Source organism: Anopheles marshallii, chromosome 3 (assembly GCF_943734725.1).
Source record: "Anopheles marshallii chromosome 3, idAnoMarsDA_429_01, whole genome shotgun sequence".
Taxonomy (NCBI): domain Eukaryota; kingdom Metazoa; phylum Arthropoda; class Insecta; order Diptera; family Culicidae; genus Anopheles; species Anopheles marshallii.
In genome coordinates this window covers 67,522,944-67,550,783 of record NC_071327.1, presented here as the reverse complement: position 1 = coordinate 67,550,783, position 27,840 = coordinate 67,522,944, and the positions used below count along the sequence as shown (strand labels likewise).

Below are 27,840 nucleotides of genomic sequence, written 5' to 3'. Positions count from 1 at the left end.
ACGTAGAAAGAAAAGCACATTCTAAATAATTTTCCTCCATGTGGGAAAATTTCCCATTTGCTTCATGGTGGCATCCCCCATGCAAACGGTGTGCCTTAGCGCAGGTAAACGAACGGATTTCCTTCCGCAGTGAAAAGCAAGTTCCCATCCCATTTGCCCAATGCTTCCCGTTTCGGTGTTGCGGTTTGGAGGAGAATGAAAAGTTTCCTTAATGGAAAGGAGAGCAACAAGCAAACAAAAAATCCACCATCGCACCTGGTATTCCCATCGAAACTCGCTAGGAAAGTTTTTTGTGAGAAGGGTCGATTATTGTATGTGTGTGAGTATTTTTTTAATCATTTTTTGGCAATGTATGTGTGTGTGTGGAATTGTAGCGAGGAAAAGCGCGTGCGAGCTTTCACAATGGAGGCGCCCGGTTGCTCACGAAGGAAGTATTTAAAAATGAATTCCGGATCGGTGTGCTTGAGTGCAGCTGGGCCACACTCACATTGGATGCTGCTCACGTTTTGATAGAATTTTGTTGTACAAGGATTAATGCGTTTCAATCGCTAACCCCGTTCGGGTGTGTGTTTGTTTGTGTATGTGAACGGGGAGTTCATCCCTCCACCGTTTTTGTTTGTCTTTGGCTTTGTTTTGAGATCGATCACAGGCGGATTATGGCTGGTGGATGAACAACTTAATCCGTTTAGTTTAAAATGTCATAAAGAGAAGCTGAAATACGAAAACAAAATAGCTATCTCATCGATGGGTATCGCGCGCAGTGTGGGCATTAAATTAAATTACTTGCAAACACATTAAATGAAAATCACTCGTTATGGCTTTAACATTAACCATCTCTTTCTCTTTCTATTCCTTTTTTTCTCTCCTCACTACACTCATTGCAGGCTGCATCTGAACGACAGACAATACTACGTTAAGCCACCGAAACGTGAAAAAATTACCTCAGAAGAAATCACTAGACTAGGCGACGTACAGGCACTCGTGGCACAGGTAAGAAACGCATTTTGGGGAGGGAACTCCCCCGTTTTTTTTTTCCTATTGCTTTTCCACAGCTAACACAAATGAATGGGAAATTCATGTCATAAATGCAATCCATCGTGGTGGCACGGGAGCACGAAAAACAAAACCCATAATGGACTGTTTTGTGCTGGAAATAAGTAAACGCAACCGAGTAATTTCTCCCGTTTCTATTGCTCGGAAGGCTGCTGTACGTTGCTGCCTTGTTCCATTAAATGCCGTGAGCGGCAGCAGTCCATCCTGCCTGTTGTGATATTGTGGTATTTGGCGGTAGAGAATTGTGGATTGGTCTTATTTTATTCGTTTCTCTTGCGGCTTAACCAGCAGTAGAAATGGATTTATTGGAGTTGGGAGAGTTGAAAGAGGCTTCAAAGTGTATTACCAACTGGGAAGCTCAACTAATCATGTGATATTGTGGAAATGAAACAGAAACTCTGAGCGTCTAATTCAAAATCTTCAAGATATTCAACATTTTATTGAAAGTAATGGATATCTTGGGCAAAGCTTTACTGCTTTACTAAAGGTCTTGGTTAGTCCACAAACAGTCCATTCTGGATGTTAAACCTTAAAGAGTATTAAAAGATCAAAAATAGCCTCATATACATGGGACAATCTTTTAAACGCACAAACGCATAACCCTTCGAAGTATATTTTACGCCTCTCCCAACTTTTCAAGACCTTTTTTGGCTCGCTTTATTCTCCCGAATCGAATCGTGGCTCGTTTTAAAAGGTTCGAATTTGACAGCTGAGCAGTGTAAACACCGAACCCAACCGGGACACAAATGTTAGGCGGGGGAATTGCCGATCGAATTGGTACCCCGGGGCCAACGAGCACTAGTTACCGACTAGGGCACCAAAAACCTTTCCGTTCGCTGTATGTAAGGGCATTTTAATCGTTTCCACTAATTGATCGTTTCCATCGAACAAATTAAACCTCGGTCCCACAGGAACTGTGAAATGTTTGAGCAGGGATTGGCAATGCCTTTATTATTAGTTTGAACAATAAAAGCCAAACAAAAAACAGCTAATTCTAACGTTTGCTTTCCCACAGCTGTACGAAGCGCTGCACGTGGGCGAACATCAGGTTCAGAAGGAGCGAGAACTTAACGGCAAGCTGGAGCAGCTGAACGAAAAGCTTGGCCCACTGGAAGTGGTAAGTATACGGTGTCCCGGCGCACGCAAAAGGCCTAGCGCGGTACTAATTTATTGCTTTTGCTGCTTGCAGAAAAAGAACGAACTCGACCACAAGGCGGCCCGAAAGACGAATGCCCTAACCTGGGTCGGTTTGGGCCTGATGTCGGTACAGTTCGGTGTGCTCGCCCGGCTAACCTGGTGGGAATACTCCTGGGATATTATGGAACCGGTAACGTACTTCGTCACGTACGGTACGGCAATGGCCGCTTACGCTTACTTCGTCCTTACCAAGCAGGTAGGGGAAACCTTGGGAAATAGAAGGCAACGCGAGGTCTAGCAGCAATATTTATCATTATGCTTTTTTATGATGTACATTTTTAGGAATATCTCTTACCGGACGTGAAAGATCGTCAGCACCTGATCACGCTCCACAAGGCAGCGAAGAAGGCGGGCGTTAATCTGGCCGAATACAACGACATTAAGCGACAAATAGCCGAAATCGAGCACGATCTGCGCCGGCTGCGTGATCCACTGTACATGCATCTGCCGGCACCACCGCCAAAGACCAAAACGTTTAGCGCGAGCGAAATTGCATTGGCGAAAAAGCAGCAGCTGAAGGCCGCGCTCGAAATGCAACCCGTGGTCGATTCGGCCGGTGGTGCGCTCAAGAGCAAACACTAGAGGGAAGCCATACTTCGGACCACATAAAGTTGCTTGTAATGATGTGTGTGTGTGACTATCGTAGAGGAGTAAAGTGAGGAGTCTTTTTTTGATCTGGACGCGGTAATGTTGAGTTAAAACCAAGAGTTAAAAGAGCAAAAGAGGTGCTCGAAAAGGGGTGCGATAACGGTTGTAAACAGCTCGGATAAGCAACAATCAATTTTTAAAATCACATCACACCGTAAGGAACGCGCTGGGAAAAATCGATTAAAAACCCCCATAGAACCCATTAAAAAGCGCACAAAAGCGTGTATGAATATGCCGGGCCACGCAGAAAACAAAACAACGTGTGTACAGTAATAGTGATTCGATGTAAGCTTTTTCCCACGATCGAATCGAAAACAGGGCTAGCGAGAGTGCTTTCCTATCCACAGCCGCGTAAGGACCCTCCGCGTGGCAGTGGTACAACACGCGTATTAGGGAAAGAATGATAAAATGCTTGGGTTTCGAGTGCCTACAAGGTGCCCTTGCCACAGCTACTACTTAATGCCTCACAATCAAAACGCGCCCAACCTTCAGCGTTTGGAGGGCCAGTACTTATCGCACACATCACCACATTAAAAGGTACTGTTCGTGTTAGGTTTCCGGCCGTTACACGGAGCTGACGGTGTTACACCGCAACATTGTTTCGGTTTATTACATTACACTTGTGTTTTTTTTTCTTAATATTTGTTGAAGTAAGGCTTACATAGTGTACCCTCAGTGTTGTTAACTTATACTTCAAACTATTACCTCACAAACGTTCTCCCCACAAAATACAATACCGCACACAGGGTTTCGTGCATCATCGGAGAGGTGTGCAATGTGCATATTCCTATCACGAAACGAATGTTGTTAGTTAGTTGATGTTTGTTTGTATGTGTGTTTGCGTACCGAATGGCTTTTAATAGTGCCTCAGTTTAATGAATCTCACCCCAGAGCCGAATGTCATTTGTTTTGTATTGAGTTTATCGTTTTAAGAAACGCCATTTTTGCAAACGCACACGTAGGAAATGCAAGTGGAATGGAAAGATCTGAGGGCGGCACTTAAAATTCAACATCCGACAGGCGCAGTTTTCGCAGTGTGTTAGAAAAGTGTAAACGCTTCTGTATGTATGTATGGTTTTTTTTCCTAGTTTATCATTGGGATTTTTAATAAATCGACCATTTCATTTTAGTTTTATAGTTTACGTTTCTGTTTGCTGTTTCTCTCCGTGGTGGACAGGTATCATTTATGTTTTTTTTTGTTTTACTGAGTTAGGTAATACATTTAACTTTCTGTCTCCAATCGGTATAGGATAATAATCGAGCTATACAAATACATATTCAGCATTATTGGTGCCTTTGTTTAAAAAAAAAAGAAAACTATACATAAAACATAAACTTTGTGTGAACACTCACGCCCGTCTACTTTAACCTTTGTACTATGTTGTACTGAATGATTTGTTCTCATAAAAACGAACTAAAATTGTTACATATTGTTGAACATATGGCGTGTACATTAGGCTAGTGGTTAATTGAGAATTGAATCACTATTTGCCCGATTTGCTAATACGAATACCGAGCAAAAGGTAAAAACACTTGAAGAAAATCATTAAGTTACCATTTAAAAAATTAGTACCCGTAAGAAAAGAAATGGAAGAAGGCAAGTGTACGGTTGTGTAAGGAAGAAAAATGAAAAACAAGCACGAGAGAGATAGCGAGATAGAGAGAGAGAAAGTGAGAGAAAGCGAGAGTGGGTTTACAGTTGTGAACAGAACTACAGTTAACGTAATACTTTTGAAGTAACATGCACAAAACAAAATGGCGACAATTTGATATCGCACGGTGAATAATCGGAAAGTGGGGGCTGCTGAAAGTAACAAACTACACAGGCTACGGCCAATTAATATTAGACCTTTTTCTAGCAAACAGACCGTCATACGCAAAAACCTTCATCACTTTCACTAATCTTAGCATCTTGCCTTTCCGTGCGACAACGAACACAAAAACCGGACGAATAGAAGCGGTCAGGAATTTAGATTGTGCTCGAAAAAGCAAAAGTTACTCCGTTGATGAACTTGTTTGTTGTTTCTCGTTTCTTTTAGGCGCAGAATAGTAAGCAAACCCCCTACGTAGCGTTTCTGGCGGCGAACTCATGGCACTGCTTTATCTAAATCTAAAACATCGAGCTTTCCCATACAAACTCGCAGCAAACGGAAGTGGAGCGAATCACTGCTAAACAGCTTTCATACGCCTCCGCACGGCTTTAACGATCCTTAAGCCGTATTTAACGATTGCGAATGAAACGAAAACAAACAAACAAAAAAGCAACAAATCTCCCTTCTTCTATGCCTCGGATAGCTATAGCAGTATTAGGGTTAGTAATCTTTCAACGTGAAACTTAAATCTACAGGGTTTAAGCTTACAGAGGCTTCAAGGACGAGTGCAGCAGCAAAACGCTCTCATACGCGTGTGGAAGTCGAGTGCAAGAAAAGAACAGTCCTATTAGACAAATTCGAGCGTAAATCTCGATCGATCGAAAACTACCCAAAAACTACCTTCGAAACGAGTGAAAACAAACGTAAGACAAAACAACACGCACAAGCACATGTAAAATCTATCGTTAAAACTGTGACCAACCGAACTGTAGTGATCGTTTCACGATTGGTGGTGGGTAAACCTGCACGTACCACCACCACCAACGTTTGATAAATCCTTTTTAGAGCCATTTTTAAAAAAAAAAAGCAACCCTACCTTAAAATCAGCCATCTTTAGCAGCTGGGACATGGAGGCGCAAACCTCCATCTCCCCAAGCGGGCAATTCACTTGCTGGTTAGATAATTAGGCGTATCTTTCACTATCTCTCTTCACTCTTAATCGTTCGAATCGCGTATGATGAAATAGTTAAACCTCAAAGCTTTCTCCAAACACTCTTTACCCATGTTATTAGACCTATATAGCTTATAATAAAAAGCACAGAAAACAATCTCTAGTTGCGCATTGTTGACTAGCCCCCGGGGCGTAACGTTTCTGCTCTCTTACCAGGCGTCTCTGTATCAGGCGGTATCTGCTGCACTTTACACTCACATGTCGAGCTCCAGTTAGTCCTTGACCAACACACCGGTTCTTCACACCTTTAGCACCACATATCTTTACGGTCCGGAGTCCCGATTCGATTGTTTGTAGCTGTTTGTTGAGGGAATTTTCTGTACCTTGTAACTTTCGCTTTAACGCATTTTGCCTTTTTCCCAGGTGCTCCCCGGTTGCGTAGCTAGCTAAAATCGAACTGACTCACTGGTTAACTGATCATTCTTCTTCCTACTTCACCGCAACGTACTATTTAATGCGACATGTATCCGCTCCTTACTGTTCTTACCTTCTGTTCAAAAACTTACCCACATTCGGCGTCCTACGCAACAAGCGAGTATTAAGCAAGGATAGTGTAACCCGTTTAACTAAACAAACCCTTTTTATCAAAAGTGCCAACGTAAGCAGCAAAACCCAAACCAAAACCAGAAACGAAATAAATGAACCGATAAGGAAGAAAGCAGCAGATGACAGAAGAAAACTACGAGCACGTACCCCATTCACTCTCTTACCTCCTGGCGAGAAGGAAAATCACAAACAAACATGATTATCCGTCTCTTTGTCCCTATCTCTATATTCTAGAAGCTAGTGAACAACGACTGGGTGCGGGGTTTCTCGCAGTCATTACTACCTTTAATGGGAAGATTAAATAAGATTTAGCAAAACCAGCGAATGTAGCATAGAAAATGGAAGAAAACTAGTAGGAAAAAATGGGGCGCGGATGTGAAATATTGAAAAAAAAACAAACTACCTGTTCTCAAGAAGTAACACGGTTCACCGGGGAATAAGGTAGTCTTACAATATTTGCAAAAACAAAAACACAAAAAAGATGAAAAACTAATATGCAACGAAACGAAGGGCAAGCGTTGTTGTGTACAATAACGGAACAGTACATAATTTACTACGTGAAATGAAGATGAATATGCAGAAAGGAACATGAAAAAACGATGCAAACAAAGGCAAACGAATTGATCTGAGCCGAAACTGCGCTAAAAGAAAACACAGAAACGGAAATCCGATTACAAATCAGATGAAGCGAAAATAGGCAGCAAACAAAATACAAACACAAAAGAAGACACCACAGTATGATAGAGTGCGACAGATGGAACGAGATGTAACAAGTATTTGCCCGTAAGGGGAAACGTTCAATTTATAATATATCCGCAAAGTATTAATAAGCAACCGAGCGAAACAACAGCAGCAAACGAACAGGAAGTAAGAAACTTAACAAATAAAAAACACATACACGATTTCAACCGTTAAACCAGGCAAAGCCAGAAAACACTAGAGGAACTAACAAATTTAACAGATAAGCGATAGGTCAAAGTAGCCCGCGTGTTTCGCAACTTCCTTCAACCCTTACCTTTGATGTGACGACACGCGGTGGATGACTTAAAAGCAGCAGCAATTGCAATCCAATCTCTTACAACGCAGAAACTCATTCGCTAAACAATACTGCCCCTTCCTCCTCTAGTGAACGAGGTAGGGCCCGGTTTTAGGTCGAAACTATGTGTTAATCGTGCGCGTTTGAAATTGGTTTGGCGGTTTACTAAATTGTCACCGTCGAGGGAGAAAACAGCTGACGAAAGGACATTTGTTTGTACATATGCCGGTAGTGTAACTAATGTTGGCTAATGGTTCTCACCGCACAAGGAAAGCAAGTCATTAGTGAGGCAGTGACAGAAGGGTGCAAATAACTAATTACTGATGCGGAAAATTCGTTTCAAACGATCGTTCACAGCGTGAAAGTGTTCACAATCTTACTCAACACGTTGGAAAGGTCACAAGGACCTCTCTTGTTTTCCTCTTTTCCTCTCCTTTCCCACGTAGGCTAGCGTACGAAAGAGTGATCTTACTAAAAGAAAAACGAAAGCGACGATCACAGACGATCAAATCGTGTGGCGTTGTTGCAAAAGAAACATTAACCCTACTGAGAAAATTTATAGTATGAATAATGAAACACAACCAACTACACGCTATTAACTGCTGCTATTTACCGTTTCTTTTCTGTTTGGGCCCGCTAAACAAAACCAAAAGGGTGGATTTAACATCTTAAACGCGTAAAGAAAACACAAACTAACGTTCTTTCAAGCTAAAATAAACCAATCTCTGCTGGCGAGTGTGTGGTGCGCTGTGATTGCACGCTATTCGCCCACCATTTCTCAAATACGTGTGACAAGAAATCGGGTGGTTGGGTAATTTAGTTTCCACGAAATTAGGCAAATATCTTTTCAAATTAGAATAAGCCACCTGTTTCGGGCACGATTAACTTTACGCGATAATCTGTGGCGCGTGTGTGTGTGTGTGTTAAAGGATGTTCGTCTTTTGCAAGACGTTGGAAAGAATGCCACACAATTTCCGTTGATACGGGTGTTTTAATTCCCCTGTTCCCTAAGTCTCAGCCCCAGTAAGTAATATGCAGTAATATGGCATTACGCAGAAGTTTGAATTGTGTTGAATTGAACAGAGTTTCGATTTTGTTACCTACCGTTGTGGAAGAAAATGCTATCTCAATGAAAATAAAAACAAAAGTAAAATAAATCATTTGCTATGATGCCAATACGGGTAATGAAAGAAATTCTATTGTATGTTTATATTGTATGACGCGTTTGACCCCCAAACATAACTGAAGAAACCTGCAAGGACACAAAATCACTCTCATAATCCAGTTCACTGTATTTTTGCGGATCATTTAATAAAAACGGTCATTTTGAATTAAACTTCTGAACTCTCCCATCCTAAACGCAATTTGACATTTTACAACCTGTCGCGAGAGAGAGAAAGAGATGGCAGGAACTTTTCTTGAAAATAGGGTAGAGATGGGCATGCATGTGGTGTGTTGTTTTTAATGAGATAATTTTTAAGAGAAAATATTGTTTGTTTTACATTGATTGTTGAGCCTGAAAGCCTCTCGCCTACTAGTTGAAAAATACTTTATTCGTTCATTGATCTTCAAAGATCAAGAATCCTTTTGGTCAATAAAGTTGGAGTTGGAAGGAAGCACAATGATTCCACACTCGCTAAACAGCGTTTAAGCAGCGGAGACGATGCATCTTACAAACATTAGTGTGATACATTTTTGAAGTGATTTTAGTTGAAATTCACATCTTCAACGCAGAAATGTTTAGGCAATGCTATACTTTCCTTCCAATTATCTAACTATTAGTCTCCAGTTGCAAATAAAAACTAATAATTGTTCCCTTTCTGTCATACTACAAACTGTCAATTACACCACGAAAATGGCACACCCAAAGGCCGGTGTTGGCCAAACCCGTTTTGCATGTCACTCTGAAAAATGGCTTCCGAACGCAAACGTTGAGATGACCTGATCTGCGTACGAATTCAGTCGAGAGCAAGCAGTCGGTGTGTGTTAGTGGGTGCGTAAAGCAAACGGTCTGAAGAAAAGATGTCGATTTCTCATGCGGTGTAATAACGGTGCACACTGAATAGTGCTGGGCAACTTACACACCAATTCCGCGTGCGTAACGTACCGTGCTGTGTGGGTTATTCTATTGGTTCGCAGCGTTTACAATGCACAAGTTCGCCGTGTAGTGTTCGTGCGTGCGAGTGTGAGTTTGCACACACTGTTTCTTTTCGGCTTTTGCGTGTGGTGTGCTGCAATCGGGGGGAGATTTTTCTTTCCTTTCGATTCTTTTTGCTCTCTCAGGCACACGGGTGTGAATAATCGACGTAGACAAAATAGCGTACGTAAAGGATTCGATGTGTGTCCACACAAACCCCATCTCGGGTGTGATTGCGTATGTGCGTGCGTGTGTGTTTGGGTGTTTAAAATTGGTCTTTTAGTCTACCAAACGGAGTGTCTAGTGTAATTTCCCAACATGAAAACTTCTATTCGCTACCTTCTGGATATTGGATCCATGTTTCAAACCTTTTCAATGTCCTTATTTGCTTAGAAAACTGTGAAAAACATGTTCTCCCTATCAAACCCTCCTGTCTCCCTTTGTCGTTTTCGTCTCATCAATCGTGAGCCAGGTCCGGTGTGTGTGCGTAGCTCACCGCAAAACGATATGCGCCAGTATGTGTGTGTGTGTTTGAAAAGTCTAAAATTTGGCTACATTACTCACAAGTGCTACATTAGAATAATGCAGTTATTAATGTATTTTCCGTGCGAAAATATTTTGCAACTTGGTGTGCAAAAAGAAAGAAAAGAAAAGAATGTGACGAGACAGAAGTTTCGCCGTCGCCCCTTGTCGTGTATTGCGTGCGCGTGTAGTGGTGTGAAACGATGGGTGTTTGCTCTTGAACATGGAAGAATTCCGTTCGTAAGAGCGAGCACGGACCATGCAAAACGGTGAAGTTTGAATAAAGAACTAAAGAGAGCTGCTTGGTTGAGCGTGTGAAAGAAAGAGAGAGGGCAAATGATTCTTTTCAATCAAAGTTAACCTGCTCATTTGAGTTGCGCTATCGCGGGTCACTCTCGGCCACACGCACACACACACACGCTCGTATCGTAATGCGATTTTGATGTTTCTAGCCGTGTGTTTTTTTGTGCCTTTTGTTGCATTGTGCGTGTACAAAGTTTTACAAGTATGTGTTTGTGTGTGCGTATTTCATGTTCCGATTGTTGAGTTTTGCTTGGCAAGTGGAAAATAATGTTAAATTCTTTGCCTACTTTGTTCTGTACACACACACTGACAGATTCCCTTTGCTGTTGAAGCCTTTGCGGAGAAAATAAATTTCCTGTTTTTTTCGATGGAAGTTTTTCTCCTGTGCACGTGTAGAGTGGAAAAAAGTAGGGATTTTTTTTCCTTTATACTAACTTGAATTTGCTATTGTTCGCAACGTTTAGTAATGTGCCATGTTTACCGGGAAGAAAACACCACACACGAACATTGCTGCGTAGGGGTGTGTGTATAGTGCTAAATCTCGCCTTCGTTCTGTTTGTGTGCGCGCGTGTAGGTGTTTCGGTTCGCCTTTCTGCTACATCTCTTGTATTTCATCATCGCAAATCGCGTCTCATCTCGGCGAAATTTCTCTCGGTTTCGCCCTCTCAGGTGCGCACCGTTTTAACGCTCTCTCTCTCTCTCTCACTTTGTGTGAATGTTTTCATCGGTCCATGCCTAAAACGTTCTTTCATTATCGATTGAACATCCGCGAGTTGTTCACCGGCAACATTAGCCCGTATTAATTGCAGGTAGTTCCGGTTGTAATGGATTTTGGAATGTTTGCTCCACTTGTCTTCCACCCGCAAAGTGTCACACAGCTTTTTCTCGACCGTGATTGTTCTATTGTTTGCTTGTTCGCGATCGTATGCTCTGGTGTACTGTGTTGCCTTGGTGATTCACGATTGGTGTGATAGGGGATGAAGAACTTTCGCCATACGATGGTATAAGTGGGTGGTGACTTAGCGAAAGAAACAGTGAAATGGAAGTGTTGTTAAGCAAAAAAAATTATGCTTCTATAGTTTTGCGCAAAATAAAATACAAAATAAGAATCATTCAAACACCCAATTACTGTCATCATCACAAGTGTCGCGTGTACGCAACTTAACTTTAGTGCATACTCGTGTATGGGTGTGTAGCTGTGCGTATGTTTCTGTTATATCAACACAGAGAATTGACCCTTTTAGAATACTGTTACCCTTTGCATGCGTAAAGTGTTTTTAATTGCTTAATTTAATGATATTTTTTCCCTTTAATTGTAAAATGTAAAGAATGTGTATGTGTGTGTGGGTGGTTGGTTTTTTTTTGTTTCCAAAATTCCTCTTCCGATCAAATTTCAAGGTGCATTTCGCTTCCGGCATTTTACTTCCGCAACAATCATTGCTGACACACACACATACACCACGATGCGCATGTAGAGGGGTGTTGTTTCAGGATACTAAACCGTGTACAAAGCGTGTACACGTGCGCGGTTGTGTGCGAATAAAATATACTGCCCAAAAGCAAAAAGGTCCTGTCGTCGTCAGTAGAGAACCTCTGCGTAGAGTGTGTGCGTGCCGTGTGTTGGTGAAATGTAGCCGGTTGATTGTGTGTGCGTGTTTGCGTTGAGTTTGAAGGAGTGTTGTGCGTTGAGTGCAAAGTGCGTGCGGTTTTTTTGCAGCAAACAAAAACCGTCTCCCTAGCGATCATTATCAGTGTGTGTGCACACAAACACAACGCATTCGTCCGTGAAACCAATAGAAGAAGCATTTGTTACACTTGCGTGCGGCGCCATAAAAAAGTGTTTTTCGTCTGTTTTGTTGTTTATTTAGTTATATTTTTCTTCTTCCCTTCTGTACAGCACAACGGAATATAGCGAGTGTGAAACAAAGTGCGTGATATAAACCCAATTGTTAGCGAAAAGTGTGTGTGTGCGTGTGTGCTGCCGTTTTTGTTTCGGTTTTTTTCTTCCTCTGCCTGACACGGCACGTCAGTACATCTGTCAAGCGGGACCGCCGCGGGAGGCAGCAACGCGTAGTAGGCGCAGCATTTTTGACAGACTCACAGACGGGCAACCACACAAAACTCTCCCCCTTCACCTGCCGAAGGGTGGCGAGCGCGCGTGAGTGAAAGAGACGGTACATATTAACGTGCGAAGGGGGCGGTGGGAGTTGTGTGGGGAGAGGGGTGTGTGTGTGTGTAGAGTGTGGTAGACGTCAAAATGGCGCACCAAATGTTGGCTCCGTCCGTGAACTGTTCGCTGGATGATATCGATCTGAACGCACTAAAGGTAAGTGGTTGGGTGGGGTAGGGAGGGGGAAAAGGGATGGGGTGGGGGGTTGGGTGGAGGCGTGCATGTTGTTGCACTCGTTGTGATGCATCATCGCTTCCTATGTGCCTCCGTAGACCAGATTGGTCAGCATATATTAAAATCACATCACAAATGCATCGTCGGCCCTCCCCCCCCGTGGATGCGCGCACGTGCATGTATATGTGCGCGTGTATGTGTCATTTTCCATGCCCTCATGCTCCCCTCTTTTTTTAAGGTGTGGTTGGATTCCTTCTGTCACAAAAAAAAAAAACGCCAGGAAGAAAGAGTACGCCGGTGGGGGTGAAGGGACAACTCTCCAACTCTCTTGTCAGAATGTGACAGTTCCTCTTTCGCACGTATACGTATTTTGTGTGCGTTACTTTTTGCGGTTTCTTCGCTCTCGGGAAGGGAGTTTTTGTAACTTCTTTCCGACGATAGTGTCACAAACGGCAAATTCGCTCGAGAATGTAGTTTTATTGTTTCACACGTTCCATCCAGCATAAGTTCTGACAAGGCGCGACAACTGGATCAACAATTTGACCGGAACTGCTTCCGGGCATTAGGTTTCTCAATGCGTGGTCACTCTTGCCCTCAGGATACCCTTACGAAGCGGCACGCTTCATTTGCAGTCACGGTGCCTTTTTCACACTTGATCGGTTTCGAGAACCCGGACTGTGTGGTTGTGTGTCCCAACCGGCACTGATCCAACTGTGCAGCCGGAACCGGAAATCGTCCACTATTGATTTAATGACCTTGAACGCCTCCCGGCCGGTTGCGTTCCGTCCTGTTGAACACCGTTTGTACGGTGTCGTTTGGGAACCGGTGGAATTTGGAGACTCCATTTGGTGGTGGGGTTTTTCAGTGTGGTCGAAGACGATGGCGTCATCGGGTTGACTTCAAGTGAGATCTTTAGGTATTTGGGCGTTGTTTGGGGGGGGGAGCATCGCAGGGTAAACTTTTAACCTATTTCATTAATTCGTTTTGTTTATGAAGTTTGAGGATGACTTTCTTATGGTGGGCGAATTCTAGAAGTTTGTTGTCGGATAAAGGCTGAGTTTCTTTAGACTGTAATTTTGTTAGCTTGTTAGTTTTTTATTCGCGCAAATGTGGTGAATTGTGAAGCTTCTTTAACACAAATTCTACACTTAAATATATTCTTCTTTTTTTTTTTTGACAATGTCGCGAGGTTCTTCAGGATGTTATTTCTGGTCATGCTGACTCTAATACAGTGATCGACGGAGTGAGCAGCATTTGCTTTGTGGTTTTTAATCGCAATTGATCCATCCCATTCGTAATTACAAGACAAGTTGTAGCTACATTCTTTAAAACTATGTTGAAACTCTCCTGAGTTGTCTCGACAGTCCAAATATTAATTGATTAATTAAATAATTAATCCAAATCCGGGCCTCCAAAATGACGAGTTCTAAGCGCTGTACGGCGAACTCACTGTCGTACTCTCCGGTAAGGCTCCGATGGGCTGGTCATGTCATGAGAATGACACCGGACGACCCAGCCCGTAAAGTCCTTTCAGGTCGTTCACATGGACAGAGGAGGTGTGGTAGGCCCAGATTGAGCTGGAGTGATGGCGTTGATGCGTCCGATTTACATTCTGCTCCTTCCCTCTTCAATTCTTAGAAATTCCTTGTTGAGATTCGTACAGAAATGTTATGCTATTTGAAGCTTCGCTACGAGAAGTTTACCGACCCACTGGTTTTATTACTTTTGAGCTATCTCTCAACTTAATTTAACACTTAATCTTTCTTTTCTGCATAAAGGCATTTTTGTTGCAGCCTACTACTCTTTTCAGCACCGTGTGTTCGTCTGATGTTACTGGTAAAACATTATGCTTGAAAAATTGTGTCTCCACCAACTCTTTCGCATCAATCGCACGCTCGTTTTAGGCACCCATCAACGACTCTACGGAAATAAAAACAAACGAATGCAAACAGCCGTGAATCTTTCCGCCCTGTGCCATGTCCTAGCTCCCATTTTGGTTTGTTCCAATTTGTTTTCCTTCGCCGTTCTTTGTTTGTTGTTCGAAAGTTATTTCAGAAGGTACGGTAGCTACACCATTGCAACACAAGTCCTTATTCCCAATCATTTCCATCCTGTTCTTATTCTCGTTGCCACGAGAATACACAGACGGATTTACACATGTCGTCACGTACATGCAACTGCGTTACCGGCAAAGGGCAAAGGGATGGCAAACTGTACGTAAGCAAAAGGATAACATAAAACGTCGGTTGTGTTTGTGTGTCTGTATTTATGGGCAACGTTTCACGACTGAGAACTCAAGCAAAAACCATCATGACGATCATCAATGATCACGGGGTGGGGTTGGTATTTCAGGGGGGTACAAAAACATACAAATCCCTCGGAATCATTTGTGGCCGCTGGTAATGAAAGCAAATGGTGTGTGCATACAGAAGACGAAAAATGCCGAAACAAAACGGCACGGAACTGTAACCGGCGCGGTGTGGTTTTAAACCCGGGGGGGGGCGAGCCGGGGAAAATAAAATAAAACCTCCCGAAACATGAAGCCGCGCGCACAGCAAGCTTGCGCAAGCGTGCGTGTGTCACAGGCGTCGCCAACAGCTGCTGAGAAGAGGTTTTTCTGTGACACGAGTCCGGCACAAGCGGGACGATGAATTTATGCTTTCCGATGTGTTGTTATTCCTTCGTTTACTCGTTCTTTTTTTTGAGTTTATTTATGCTACGTCCAATAATTCATCCCAAATGTGCGTCCATGTGACGGATGGGACGGCGGGGGATCAGTGTTTTATCGTTACAAGACGCTTTAAAATTGGGTGAAGCACGTGTAGTTTGAAAAGGGTACGACAAATCAACCTTAGAAGCAGCATATTAAACTGCTGATAAAGCCTCAAAGGGGGTAGTCCACTCTGGCGATCCTAATCGAAAGGTTGATTTTTGGGCTTTTATTTAATGATAAGATTGAATATATGACTAAAAAGGTATAATTATGTTTATTTGACTGTTGTTTTTTTTTTTGGTTGTTAAAATTATTTGCTTGGTATAATGCAAAAAGTCCGCATATATCAGGTGTTCCGCTGGTAGTAACTACGGCGGCCATCATAGAGGTTGCTCCTTTCGAGTTAGAACAAAACCAGTATTTTACCTTCAATCTTTGTTAAAGTTACTGTCACCGTACGTAGAACGTATTTATAATACTGAAAATTGAAAAAAAATATTAACGTAAAATTAATCTGTGTTTCGGGCGCAAAAATGGGCTCTACCGAAGAAAACATGAGTTACTTTGAAGTTTTAATCCCTTTGACATTAACACTAGGAATACTAAGCGTTTTTCATTGATGGTCACTTTATAAGCAATTTCAATGTCGTGGATTATTTTTTAATACGTTTTTGAGTTCATACTACAGACAAAATATGCAAAAGTTATGTGAAATTGTTTTACCCCAAAAATTAATGTAATGCTATTGAACCGTTCCAGTCAAGTCGCTTTTCAACCTTAAACATGTGTAAGAAAGGAGAAACAGAAAGGAATGTCTCATGAACTTTATATATGGTTAATGATAAAGGAAGACATTCTAACAACTTTTTTTTAACCCACAAACAAATTTCAAAAATGTCCATAGTGTACTACCCCCTTAAATCGTTTTGATTGTGGCTACCAATGGCCAATAACAAACCCGAGACGGTATTTTATTGTTGATCGTCGTCTCGTCCGACACCACCACACAACATCCTTTTGGGTGGAGTGATAAGAAATAAAATACACACAGCAACACCCTGCCGTGTGTTCTGCTGACTCAATATCTCCTATGCTGTGTTGTAACGCTTTCGTCCATCCATCGGACGGTAGGTTTCCACATTTGTGTGTCGTTGTTATTTACCGAACGCTCTGCACCGGAACCGCACTCAAAACGGTGGAAGAAGCGCAACAAAAAAAAACGAGGTAGAAAGCGGAAAATTTCCCACCGGAAATGAGATCATGCGCTCGCGCACGCGCCATCATTAAGTTACGCGGGAGAGCCACCGGGGCGGTGTGTTCGTGCCGAAGCCTTTCCGCCAAACAGAACTCAACACGGCAGCCTCTACGCCACCAGTCGATTCTGCTCGATTTGTGAGCATCATTTTCACCAACCGACCCCAAACCGGGTGTTCGCCCGTTTGCCCCGCGGGATGTTGCACTTCTTGTGCGGTGGAAGCGCTTGCTAATTATTATGAAACTATTCAAAGCAAAGGCAGATTCCTCGAACCTCGAACTTGCGAAAGGTTTCAGCTACTTGCGGCGCTCCCTTTGACCCCATACGTCTATGGCCGTGTGGGCCGAGAGATAGGCTTGAAAAACGGAAAAGCTGAGCTGTTTTTTTCCCAAGAGTTCAAGCAACCTACCTTCGTGAGGCGGAAAAATGATGGAAAACTTGGTGACTCGCATCGAGCAGCGAGAAAGGTATTTCGTGGCTGGAGGAAAAATGCGATAAGATAGTTTTTAATGTCGGGGCCTGGTTTGTTGTTGTTGTTGTTTTCCTCCAGCCTTTGAGCAAACTTTCCCACACGTCCCCAATGGACGGGAAAGTTATGCCGCCGGTCGGTACCAAAACCCGACTGGATGGACATTTTCGTTTCCCAGACCGACCGGCGTTTCTCAGCGAATCGATTCATAAGGTGTGCCAGGAGAGAGGGAAGATGAAAAGCTGTATAAAAAAAAAACAATATATAACATGGGGATGGCATGGGATTTTGAGGGAAAAATAACTCACACAAAACCAAATCGCAGCTGTACTTTTGTTTTTTTTTTCTTCGTTAAAATAGTTTTGTTTTCTTCGGCCGCTACCCTTTAATCCGGTGTAAAATCTGGACGCTCTTTAACGAATGCGAATATTTTGAACATTTTTGTTGTTAATAATTATTTTGGATCTTCACTGTGCAACTGCACGCCGATCACACACCAACTTCTTGCGCACGAGCGTGTCGCTATCCATGAAAATACAATTGGCTTGATTTATTAACCAAAAAAAACAGCCTTTCAGCGAATGAGATAATTTGACGACGAGATTGTTCAACAAAGGAATATGGGTTTTGTTTTTATTGTTAATGTTTCGGAATTTTGCCTCCTCCTTCCCCCCCTCACTTTTTCAGTTCGCACAACATAGATAACGGCTGTGCAATTAAGGAACGAAAAAAAAGCCCCCTTCTCCCCAGATTAATTAGTGTTGAGTCAGCTGACAATGAAGATGAGCTCATATTTATCATCCAAATTGGCTTACGGTGGAATCCTATTTTACAAACAAAGTATGTGCTAGGTTTGGAGAATGTGCTAGTCAAACATTCGCGTGAAATAGCTCCATTTGAATGATCAATTAGCCGGGCCGTTTTGCTTGTTTGCAAAATATATCTCCTAATGTGTTTTCTTTAATTTTTTTTCTTGAACCCCAACCGACAACCTTCTCTGGCTTAATATCATAAATTGGACTAAACATTGAGTTCGTTTTGAGGAGCGAATAAGAAAATGTTGGTGCATAACCTACCTTACATATTCGTATAGGATTTCAATTTTAAATTCAATTTAATTGAAGTAATATATAAATTTGATTTATAAGATTAAAATTAAAGCCAAAAATGGCAGGCCTACACTTCTTGAGGTTGTTGTGAGGCCGATGAAGAAGAGGTACACTATCAATTTCGAAGAACTTCATCTTTATTATCCACTTGTGCAGATCTCTTCTTATGTCGTGGTCCTATTCCTAAGAGGCAAAGTCAAACTTTGCCGACCACTGCCCTTAAAACCATGCTATTGTAAAATGTCAACCAGCGCTCATCACACCCCCCCGGATGCTGATTTCTCCAAGACCTTCCGAAAAGATACTTCTTCTGACTCATGCCACACGCGCCTAATTGGTGTTTTCAGCTTGCTCACACCGAAACGAAGACGAAGACAACGCCACTTCAATTGATCGAATTATTATCGTTTCTCTGCGGGGGATGAATTAGGGTGAGCGTTCTACCCGGCAGCAAACGATGGCCAAACAACCGTTGGCACATTGTTCCCAACACTAGCCCAAGGTTTCCATTTTGGAGTATGTTTCTTCTATTTAGGGGAGGCAATTTGTAGGAGGGAGGCGGTGCACACGATCACCAAGCTGTCTGACTGTTGCTTCTGGTTAGGGGATATGAGATTTTGTTATTTCGCTACTTGAGTGAGATTTATATATTTTTTATGCCCTTTTGCGCTTACCCAAACAAACATCGAATGGAGGTCCTCTCCGCGCGCGGTCTAGGGCAAGAGCCGTCCGATCGCCGTCGTGGAACTAATTTTAACCATGACATACGCGATGCGACATAAACCAAACAACGCACTGGGCGGCGTTGTGTTGGTGGTCTGTTTTCAGTTCCTTTTGTTATTGTGTGTGCGCGAATTCTCACGCGCGCGCGAAGGAAAGGAAGCGGAACAGTGACCGCCGGGCGACAAGCAAAAAAAAAAAAATTAGCGACGTTGTCGTTGAATGTTATTTAAAATTAAATACTGTTTACTGTGTGATCAGTTCCGTTACTGTACGTCACATATTATTCCATCGTTTGTTGTCACTGTTTTTTCACTGTTTTGGTGATTGTATTTGCAACAACAATACATCTTTTTTATTTCATTCTAACATTTTCTGTTTTAAAATTAGCTTCACATGATTTTGCTATTTGTTTTCATTATTTTCACCTATTTTTGAATGTTTTTTTTTCTCGAGAGTAAATTAAAAGAAAGTGAATGCATCACTGTGAAGACCCATTAAGGAAATGAACGGAAAAAGAAAAGCAGTGAATCACAGTGTGTTCCCTCTCAATAATAATCAGATCAGGTGAACTGAGTGAAGCCCAGTTCATCATTTCTTCGACCGATGACCGAACGATCATCGGAACCTAAAACCTATGTCACACAAAATTATGTCACTACAGCAATCAAACCATCACAATTCGAAACTTTTCGTTGATTGCGCTCATTTGTTGCTTTCAGCAACACTTCACGTGCGCCGTAATGTTATTGTTTTTCATTTTTTCGCAATGTGTTTTTTGTGGTTCTCTTATATTGATCCACTATTACGTCGTGAGCCCATGGGTTTCGTGCCAAAATTTACGATCCCGACGCGTGGGGCTGGTCTGGTACGCCGTGAGGGTTATGGACGGAAAACAAATCCTGTCCAATATCGAGGCGAACGGTAAACAAGTGAATAAATAAATAAGCCTACAATTTCATAACAATTAAGTGTACTTTCGATTGGGGGAGGTGCTTGATGCTTTTGATGGCTTGATATTTTATTTCTGTTGCCGAGTACGAGTTGAATGGATGCGTCCATAGCTCTTAATCTATATTTTCTTTTTTATGTCATTGTTGTTATTCTGATGTACGTGTAGATTGTTATGAGACTTTGGTTACAAAATCGATATCAATTTCCACAATTAAATGTAGACATTGAAATTAAATTTCCATGGGTATCGATCGCATTCATCACATAAATGTTCAATCAGTCAATGAATCTGTTTAGCAGTATGGTGGATTCAAAAGCAATATTTATACAATCGGAAGCACTTCTTAATATTACAATCGCTAATTTCATTCAAATATTAAACAATGCGTTCCGTATTCAACTGTGCTTATCGAAGACACCGACCGATCTGTCTTTAAACACACACCTCTGCCGATCGGTCAGTGTTTTCTCGAGCGCTTCTTACGCCTCTCGATCGATTCGAGGGGTGATTCAACGTGCTCTCGGAGTCATGCGCGGCGGATGCGCACGGGTTCGAGTAAAGTGCCGCGGCACCGATCGGCGGGTTGTTGCGCCATTTATCATCCCAAGGTCGATCGTGCGTGTGAGTTCTGTTCTGTTCTCGGACCGATTTTGTGCCGTGCTTTCGTTGTGTTCGATTGCGAATGATAGAGGTCGCCGGATGCCTTCTGCCTTCCCTCCGCCGGTCAGTCACGTCGCGCCCTGCTTGTGTTTCTCCATTTTTGGGACGCATCGCGCGAAAGGGTGATTGCCTTGTGCATTTTTTTTTTCGCGCGTCCTCGCATGGCCAGCGCGCACCTTTGCAGCGTATACCGTTGTTTGCACACTCTGTGTGTTTTATGTCATGGAGGAAGTTTGATTTTATGTCATTTATTTGCCAGTTAGAATCAATTACTTCATGCTTGTGGAAATGGTTAAACGATAATGGGTTGCAATGAATGTTGCTACGTGCAACACATAGTATCACTGGAAATGGATGAATCACGTTCCAAATGGTTTTTTTACATTCCTACCTTGTGAAGTAGTGGATTGTGTTCAGTTTATGCAACGTTCAATAATGGACGGAACGTTTTAAAAATGGAAGAAAACCCTTTTGGAGTTACGAGATGTTCAAAGGGCTGCACACCAATTATTTCATTGGTTTCTCTGTCCCATTGTTACCGTAAGGGAACGTTTTTTTTTATCTACGAAGAATATAACCACAAAAGAAAATTAAATAAATGTCTGTTAATTATTTTATAAAATTGTAAAAAATTGATCAAATGATGAAAAATGATATATATTGTCAAAATTAATCAAATGATCAAAAATGTATCAAAATTGATCTTCGACAATCGGTTCCCGGAACGAATGAATTCAAAAATACCTCAGATTATTAGTATTTATAAACCAAAAACAAAAAATTATAATTCTATTTATTTGTAAGTGCACTGTGAATCATGAGAGATTGAATGTTCCTTTTGCAGTAAAAACTTCATTTTTTGCACACGTGCATTTTTTGCCCATTTTAAACATGATAATTATAGTTAATTTTCTTCTCAGTGGCATCATAAAGAAATCTATTAATAGTTTTAATACCTTTAGGGGTGACCATTCATCCTAGGTTTCATACAACCAACTAAGGTTGCGCTCTTGCATCACCCAACGCAACGGAAACATTGGCACAATAGGTGCATCTGTTCGAGATTTTCTTCCCCCCCTCGGCTAGAACACATGCAGCAAACAGCGAACCACAATAAGCCCAATTGTTTTCCTTTGCTCCAATCTCGCGTCGCACTTTGCTTAGATCGCAGACGGAAGGATAGCGGTTCTTTGATCCAGCACATATCATGGGCTGTTTGAATTAAACAAAATCACCGGAAAAAAATGCACTTCGCTGACGCTTCTTGGCTTTGGCTCATGGTTTTTTTTTTGCCTCTACCCACTGCTGATACGCTGGGTGTTGCGTACACACAGCCACAGTCAGTTACGGCGAGATAAGACGATGCCTGCAGCAGCGGGTAACTGCGTAGTGTGAAGTAGTGAGTTGATAAGAAGCGAAACAAAAAAAAATGTCGTCTGTTTTTTGTTCCTTTTTTATATATCCCCCCCCCTTCTCGTGTGGGAAGAAACGTGAGGATGCTTTAAACTTGAAGCTGGCACGTTGTTTGGCTCGCTGTATGATACATCGCGTGGCCAGAAGCAGGAATTCGTATATTCCCGGAAGGGTATTAAAATTCAAACAATTATTGCATTGGACATCATTTCTGGTGTCAATTAAAATTTTTTTTTCCAAGCTGACTGATGTGTGTTGCCATCGGGAAACAGAAAATACCCTTACGGACTCTTTTTTTGTGGTGAATTTTCTATGAGTTCGCGTGTCTTACGGTGCGATACGGTGCAATCCACCAACGGTGTGCTAAGTAATAATCCCAACAAATTGTCACCATTGCACGTTGACTCACTGATTCATGACCGGAGTTTAGTAAAATGTCTGTGACCTGTCGGATTGGCAAAACTGGCAAAGGACTAGCAGAAACAAACAAACGCAATTTTAAAACTCGCTTGGTGCGACGAGACGAATTCCTCGCTGCAGAGATCGACAGGAGCGTGCTGATTCATTGGTGACCCTCCCCTCTTTGGAGGCGATCTTTAGACGTTTCCTGTACCGTGATGAAGATGTAGGACAAGAAGGAAAAATCACCCACCGTTGAATCATCGGCTGGTGTGATTCAAAAAGGGGGGCAGTGTGTTCCGTGTTATGCATTAACCGATGCTCAACCGGCACTTATTGGGATGAGGTGAAAATTAGTTTCCCTTTTTCCCCCTGATTTTGTTCCCTTTTGTTGTGACTGATGAGGCCGCAGAAGTTTTGGGGGGGGGGGGGGGTCTTTTTGGGTTAATTATTGATTTATTGGACAGTGATAAGATTATAATTGTTTCGGCTCAATACACTCGACCCTCTGGTCCTTCCATCGCACACACACGCTACGGGAGGACCGGCGGATTATGAATATTTTAATCGGAGTGCCCACTTCGATACGCATTCGAGCCATCGATTTAGTAAATTGACAGGCCGGGATTATGCGGGAGCGCGCTCGTCGTCCCAAGGAAGCTACCGAAAGGGAACCGGTTTCATCTCCTTCGGGAATTTAACGCAGCGTTTGTGTTGTGTAATTTGGTCAGAAATTAACTTGTCGCTGTGGTCCTGGAAATTGACAAATCAATAGATTCTTGTTTGGTGTAATGGGAAGAAATAGTTTTTGAGGTTGCGTTTAGAGGAGCTTTTCTGTGGAACAAAAACAGAGAAGTCGCATTAGTTTGTTTTAAAATTAGCAAAAACAGCAAAACACTTGGCAGCTTTCTCTTCTTTTCTTTAGCTAATCGCTTATTGTTGAAATACCCAACTCGTGAAGGGTTTTCCACCGTCCAGGCTTTGTGATGCAAATAGCTTTGATATGTTAGTCATTGACCCCAATGCCACCCCAACCACACATTAACAATTTGACCTGTCCTCCGAAAATGTGTCCATCAGGAAAAGGCCAACCTCGGTAGTTCATAAGCCATCCCTTCTTACCGCCCACATCCGATACTCGTGGGAGGACCGTTCATTCGTTCCGTTTTGGCCACAATCTCCAAAAGCGTCTGTCGATCACGTAAATCTATCTCAACTCCCCCCCCCCCCCATACGTACGCAGCCGGTGCGTAATGTTTTGTCCGGGAAGGCAAGAGGTCAATTGTTAGTTTTTTTTTTGTACCTCTGGCTCACTTCGCCACTATTGCATCATGGCAATTTCACCTTGACACCTTCACGCGGGTGTCGAGGGGATCGTGTACGGTTGTGCTGCACCCTAGCATCGGGCAAGATGGAACAATTCGGGTGGCCAATCCCTCGCTTGATCTGACGTGTGGAATGCGCCATTAAAAAACAATACCGAATTACATGCCCATGCCGTGCCAGTGGGACGTGGATCGAGGGTGGATTATTTGTTCCTGGTTATTTATTTCTGTAAGCGTAATTGACCTCCGCCGAATGTGAATTCGCACTTGCCTGTGCATTGTGATTGAAGTTGTTGTACGGTAAGGTGGATTGCGTGGAATGGACATGGAGATTGGTCCCGATTAGGAAAAGCTCTCCTTGACCAACGCACTGCGTGCGTGTGTATGTATTTGATGGCCATTACACCTTGTTTTGGACAGAGCAATCGACATTGTTCATTTGATTTTATTCTTCCGCAGGTCAATCGCAATTTAATTGGTGTATTAAACACAGTCCGTCCGCTACCTTCACCCTCGGGGTGTTTTGTTTTCTGGGGACTGCTTTTGGGCATGTCCGGTAAAACCCAAGGCTAGCGAGAGCATACGAAAGGAAATTAAATTGCTTTATTGACCTGCACGGGGTTGTAAAGTTGTTAAAGTTGTATCTGCGTATCCGTTCGCCACTTCCTGGTAATAAAATCCATTTTAAATTTGATTTATTATGTGACAGCTTTGCTCGGTTTGCTATAAATTTGGATGGATTTATGTGTGAATTATGGTTTTCTTTTTCTTTACCAGATCCTGGAAGATCATGGAGTATTTTTTTTTCTTTCAACAAAAAATCATAAATAATTTCTTTTGATTTGCCTCTTAACTCATATTTAATTTAAAGCTTCCATGCTATAGGGTCTTTTATCCTTTGCTTGAGAGGAGTTTTCTGCTTAGTTTAGGATTTTTATTTAAAATAAATCATAGCTAGGAGATCATTCACGTTTACTTGGTGGGACCAGCTGGATAGAGTGTATTATGAGCTGCTGGACGGAAAGATCAGTAGGGAATATCTATCGATGGGACTTGAAGCGTCTACTTGTTAGTAGATAAACAAAAAAACGTTCAAATTACAATTCCTTTATTTAGACATTGACTTACCAACTAGCAGATCTCCAAATAAGTTTAAATTTAATGAAGAACAAACATATACCATACTAAACAAATTGAAATATTGGGAAAATAACTAATCAGTAACAGAACATAATTTAAACATTGAATATTTAATCCATTCGTCACAATCTAATTGTTTAAAACAATCGACACTTGACTTACTTCCAGTCCGATCCTCATCCAATAAAAAATAAAGATTTAGTTGTGTCTTAATGTTTTGCATTCAGCATTTAACTAGCTTTAGATAATTTTTCCCTATCAACTGCTCCATTTGTCTAATGTTTTGACTGTTTTGCCAAATCAAATGCCACATCATCTGTTTCGAGTGTTTGGAGAGAGGTGAACATTAGCCAAGAGGATTCAAAGCCGCTTTAAAAAAAAAACGAGTAAAAAAAGCCCCCCTCTTGCTTCATCTTTGTAAATGCGTTCGGTTGTGAATTGACGGCGGTGAAAAGGCGTACCATTTTCAGCCACAATTCGGTGCGCCAAGTATAAAACGCTACCATGCGCTAGTACCACGGTGCGTAATGATTCATGATGATGCTGTGCTCGCACGTTATATGCGTGCCGTTGTTTCGGACGCAGCTTCGCTTTAGAAACTGGGTCTTATCAATTTTCGCTCGCCTAGCACCGCCACCCCTTCCTTCCCAACCTTCCCTCCCAACGGTTGTGCTCCCCTGCTCCAGGGCACGGTGTCCATCTTTTCAGACGAATCAGTTTGCTCCGTGTAGTCCGGTAACCACAGTGTGTTGATTGAAAACTTCTGCCTGCATGCCACTTGCCCGCCTCATCATAGCGACCCCACCAAACTATTCCGTCTCGTTGTGGCTATGTATCTACGTCTGCAGCAACGATGCGTTCGCTCGTTCGCGTTGGTGTGTTGGGTTGGGAAATTTGATTTTTCATGCAGTAGCGTCATCACCCGCCTAGCGATCGGCCCAATTTCCCTCCGCATTTCCCACCACCATTATTTCCCCGCGCCGTCTCTGCTCTGCGCGGTGAGCGGCGAGTGGAGAATTCAGAGATCTCCTATCCGATCTAGGTTACCAAAACATCATTAGCTTCCAGAACACGCAGAGAAGCCATCGGTTGGAGTGTGGAGCGGCGAATTGATATTAGTTTTTCCCGCACCACAAACACATCCAACCGAATGCAGTTAAGCGCGTTTTACATCGATAAAACCGCAACGTTCGATTTCCTTTGGCGAGGAAAAGGAAGCAGCAGTGTGTAGTTTTCCTCCCCACCGCAAGCCATGTGCCGTGATGTGGGGATGGCGAAATCGATAGAACTGTGCCCGGAGGAAAATCTTATGAAAATGCATGCACACCGCCGTGCCGCTTCGCCTCTCCACAATCCGCTTCGGTGTGTTCCACATGCGCGAAATAGGTGTGAAAAGATGGTAAATGGGCAGTTTCCACCTTCCGGGCACACGAGCCTGGTACCGTCCGTTGCCAAAGCACTTCAAATCTAATCCCTGAACTCTGCTGGTTGCTCTTGCCTGGGGAATTGCGGAAAGGAAATTGCGGTGTAAATTGCATTCCTCTCTGCAACCAGATGGGGGGGGGGGGGGCGCGGGTTGGAGCGCTCCACCGTCTGTGGGGAGCGCCCTGGGAAACTTTGTCGTTGTGATAAAATCGTCATGGTTTGAAAGTTGCTTTACTGACAGTTTCGTTTCGTTTCTTTCCTACCGTTACAGGATCCTGCTGGAATCTTTGAGCTGATCGAAGTCGTCGGAAATGGAACATACGGACAGGTGTACAAGGTAAGGGTTTGGTTTGTTCTTGTTGCCCAAAGTTGCTGCTGTGCTATAAACCACACACGTTTTTACTGTTGTAATGATGTACGGACAGCAACTCGCCAGGCTGGTCGAAAACCCCACCAGCAAACGACCCAGCGTTACGATTATTTACAAACATCTCTCGCCCGAAAAGCGCACTCGCGCAAGCCCGAGATGATGCCCATTAGGAAGTGTTACTAGGCGCAGGCCAGTTTGTTTGGATTTGTGCGTAAGTAGGCTTATTCTGGTTGCCGGCTTTGGTGCTTCCAGCGACACGTCAGTCGACCGTTTGCCATCATCCGTCCGTGGGTCTCGCGGTCGCAAACTGGTTCGGAAAGAGTAACCGTTCCTGACGGAGTTCTGCGGCACGTGAAAATACATTCGGCGTTAGCGCTAAATATAAACTCTCCGACCACGGAGCGAGTGTGCGTGGCGTTGCGTGTTCTTGGGTTTGGTTGCGAGCATGGGCCGATTATCCAGTGCCCTTTCGGTAATGGATGAGCTTGTGATCTTTCCCTTAACACGATCATATTTCAGCTGTGCATGGATGGAACTGTTTGAAGCCCGAGAAAGCAGAATAAATGTGCAGCAGATGGGCAGGAATGGTTATGTGCATGCGTTTTAGTAAGAGAGTGGGTGATCCCCGGCCACCTTTAAGCCCACAATACGGCACGAAAATGATCGATAGATGAACCTGGCGAACTCTGTTCTGCGGCTACCTCACACTTCCATTGCACTATTGCATCTGTATGCCGTTGAGTGACATGTCTTCCCTGTGTGCTACTGCACTCTTGGGCGGATGTGCGTACAGTACAGTGCGCATCGCTAGTGCGTCATGACTCATCCGGGGTTTGTTTATGCATTTTCTTGGTTGCTTGCTTTTGCTGCAACCGATTGTTCGATGAGTCAGTATTAGGCTGGGGAAGTTTTGCAATGGACGGAAAACAGTTAGGTTATTGACTTGCTTTCTAGGGACATTCGTTGCCAATTATTACTGCAAACATTCTAGCGAAGGTTGAGAATTGTATTTGAACATTCTATCATCCACAATGGCTTGGGTGATCCTACTAGATCTTGGCTTCCTTAAATGCCGGAATCAAACTCAGATGAACTCTTTTCTTCGTAACGAAATGGAATCTAAACTCCTATTATGAATGGCTTTTTGAGCAGATGGAAGCTTTTTTTGAAGTGATTTTGGACAAAATAGTGCCTAGAAAAATATATCACTGCTGTTGTTAGATCATCTTTATTTACTGTAGATGGTGAGAATAATTGGAGCGTTACAGGAATAAGTTA

The 27,840-nt window shown here is 42.8% G+C and overlaps 2 protein-coding genes across 2 annotated transcripts in view; both read left to right on the top strand.

Moving 5' to 3' along the window:
- LOC128715971 (calcium uniporter protein, mitochondrial) overlaps window positions 1–2,832 on the top strand; it is a 104,490-nt gene extending 101,658 nt beyond the window's left edge. The window contains exons 4-7 of the mRNA XM_053810894.1: window positions 885–990; window positions 2,069–2,170; window positions 2,243–2,446; window positions 2,533–2,832. Coding sequence (XP_053666869.1) covers window positions 885–990; window positions 2,069–2,170; window positions 2,243–2,446; window positions 2,533–2,832 — 712 coding nt within the window. The remainder of the gene's footprint in view (window positions 1–884; window positions 991–2,068; window positions 2,171–2,242; window positions 2,447–2,532) is intronic.
- A 9,690-nt stretch (window positions 2,833–12,522) lies between these two features.
- The window catches only part of LOC128715501 (mitogen-activated protein kinase kinase kinase kinase 4), a 44,829-nt gene continuing 29,511 nt past the window's right edge, over window positions 12,523–27,840 (top strand). Inside the window, exons 1-2 of the mRNA XM_053810407.1 lie at window positions 12,523–12,591; window positions 26,464–26,529. Coding sequence (XP_053666382.1) covers window positions 12,523–12,591; window positions 26,464–26,529 — 135 coding nt within the window. The remainder of the gene's footprint in view (window positions 12,592–26,463; window positions 26,530–27,840) is intronic.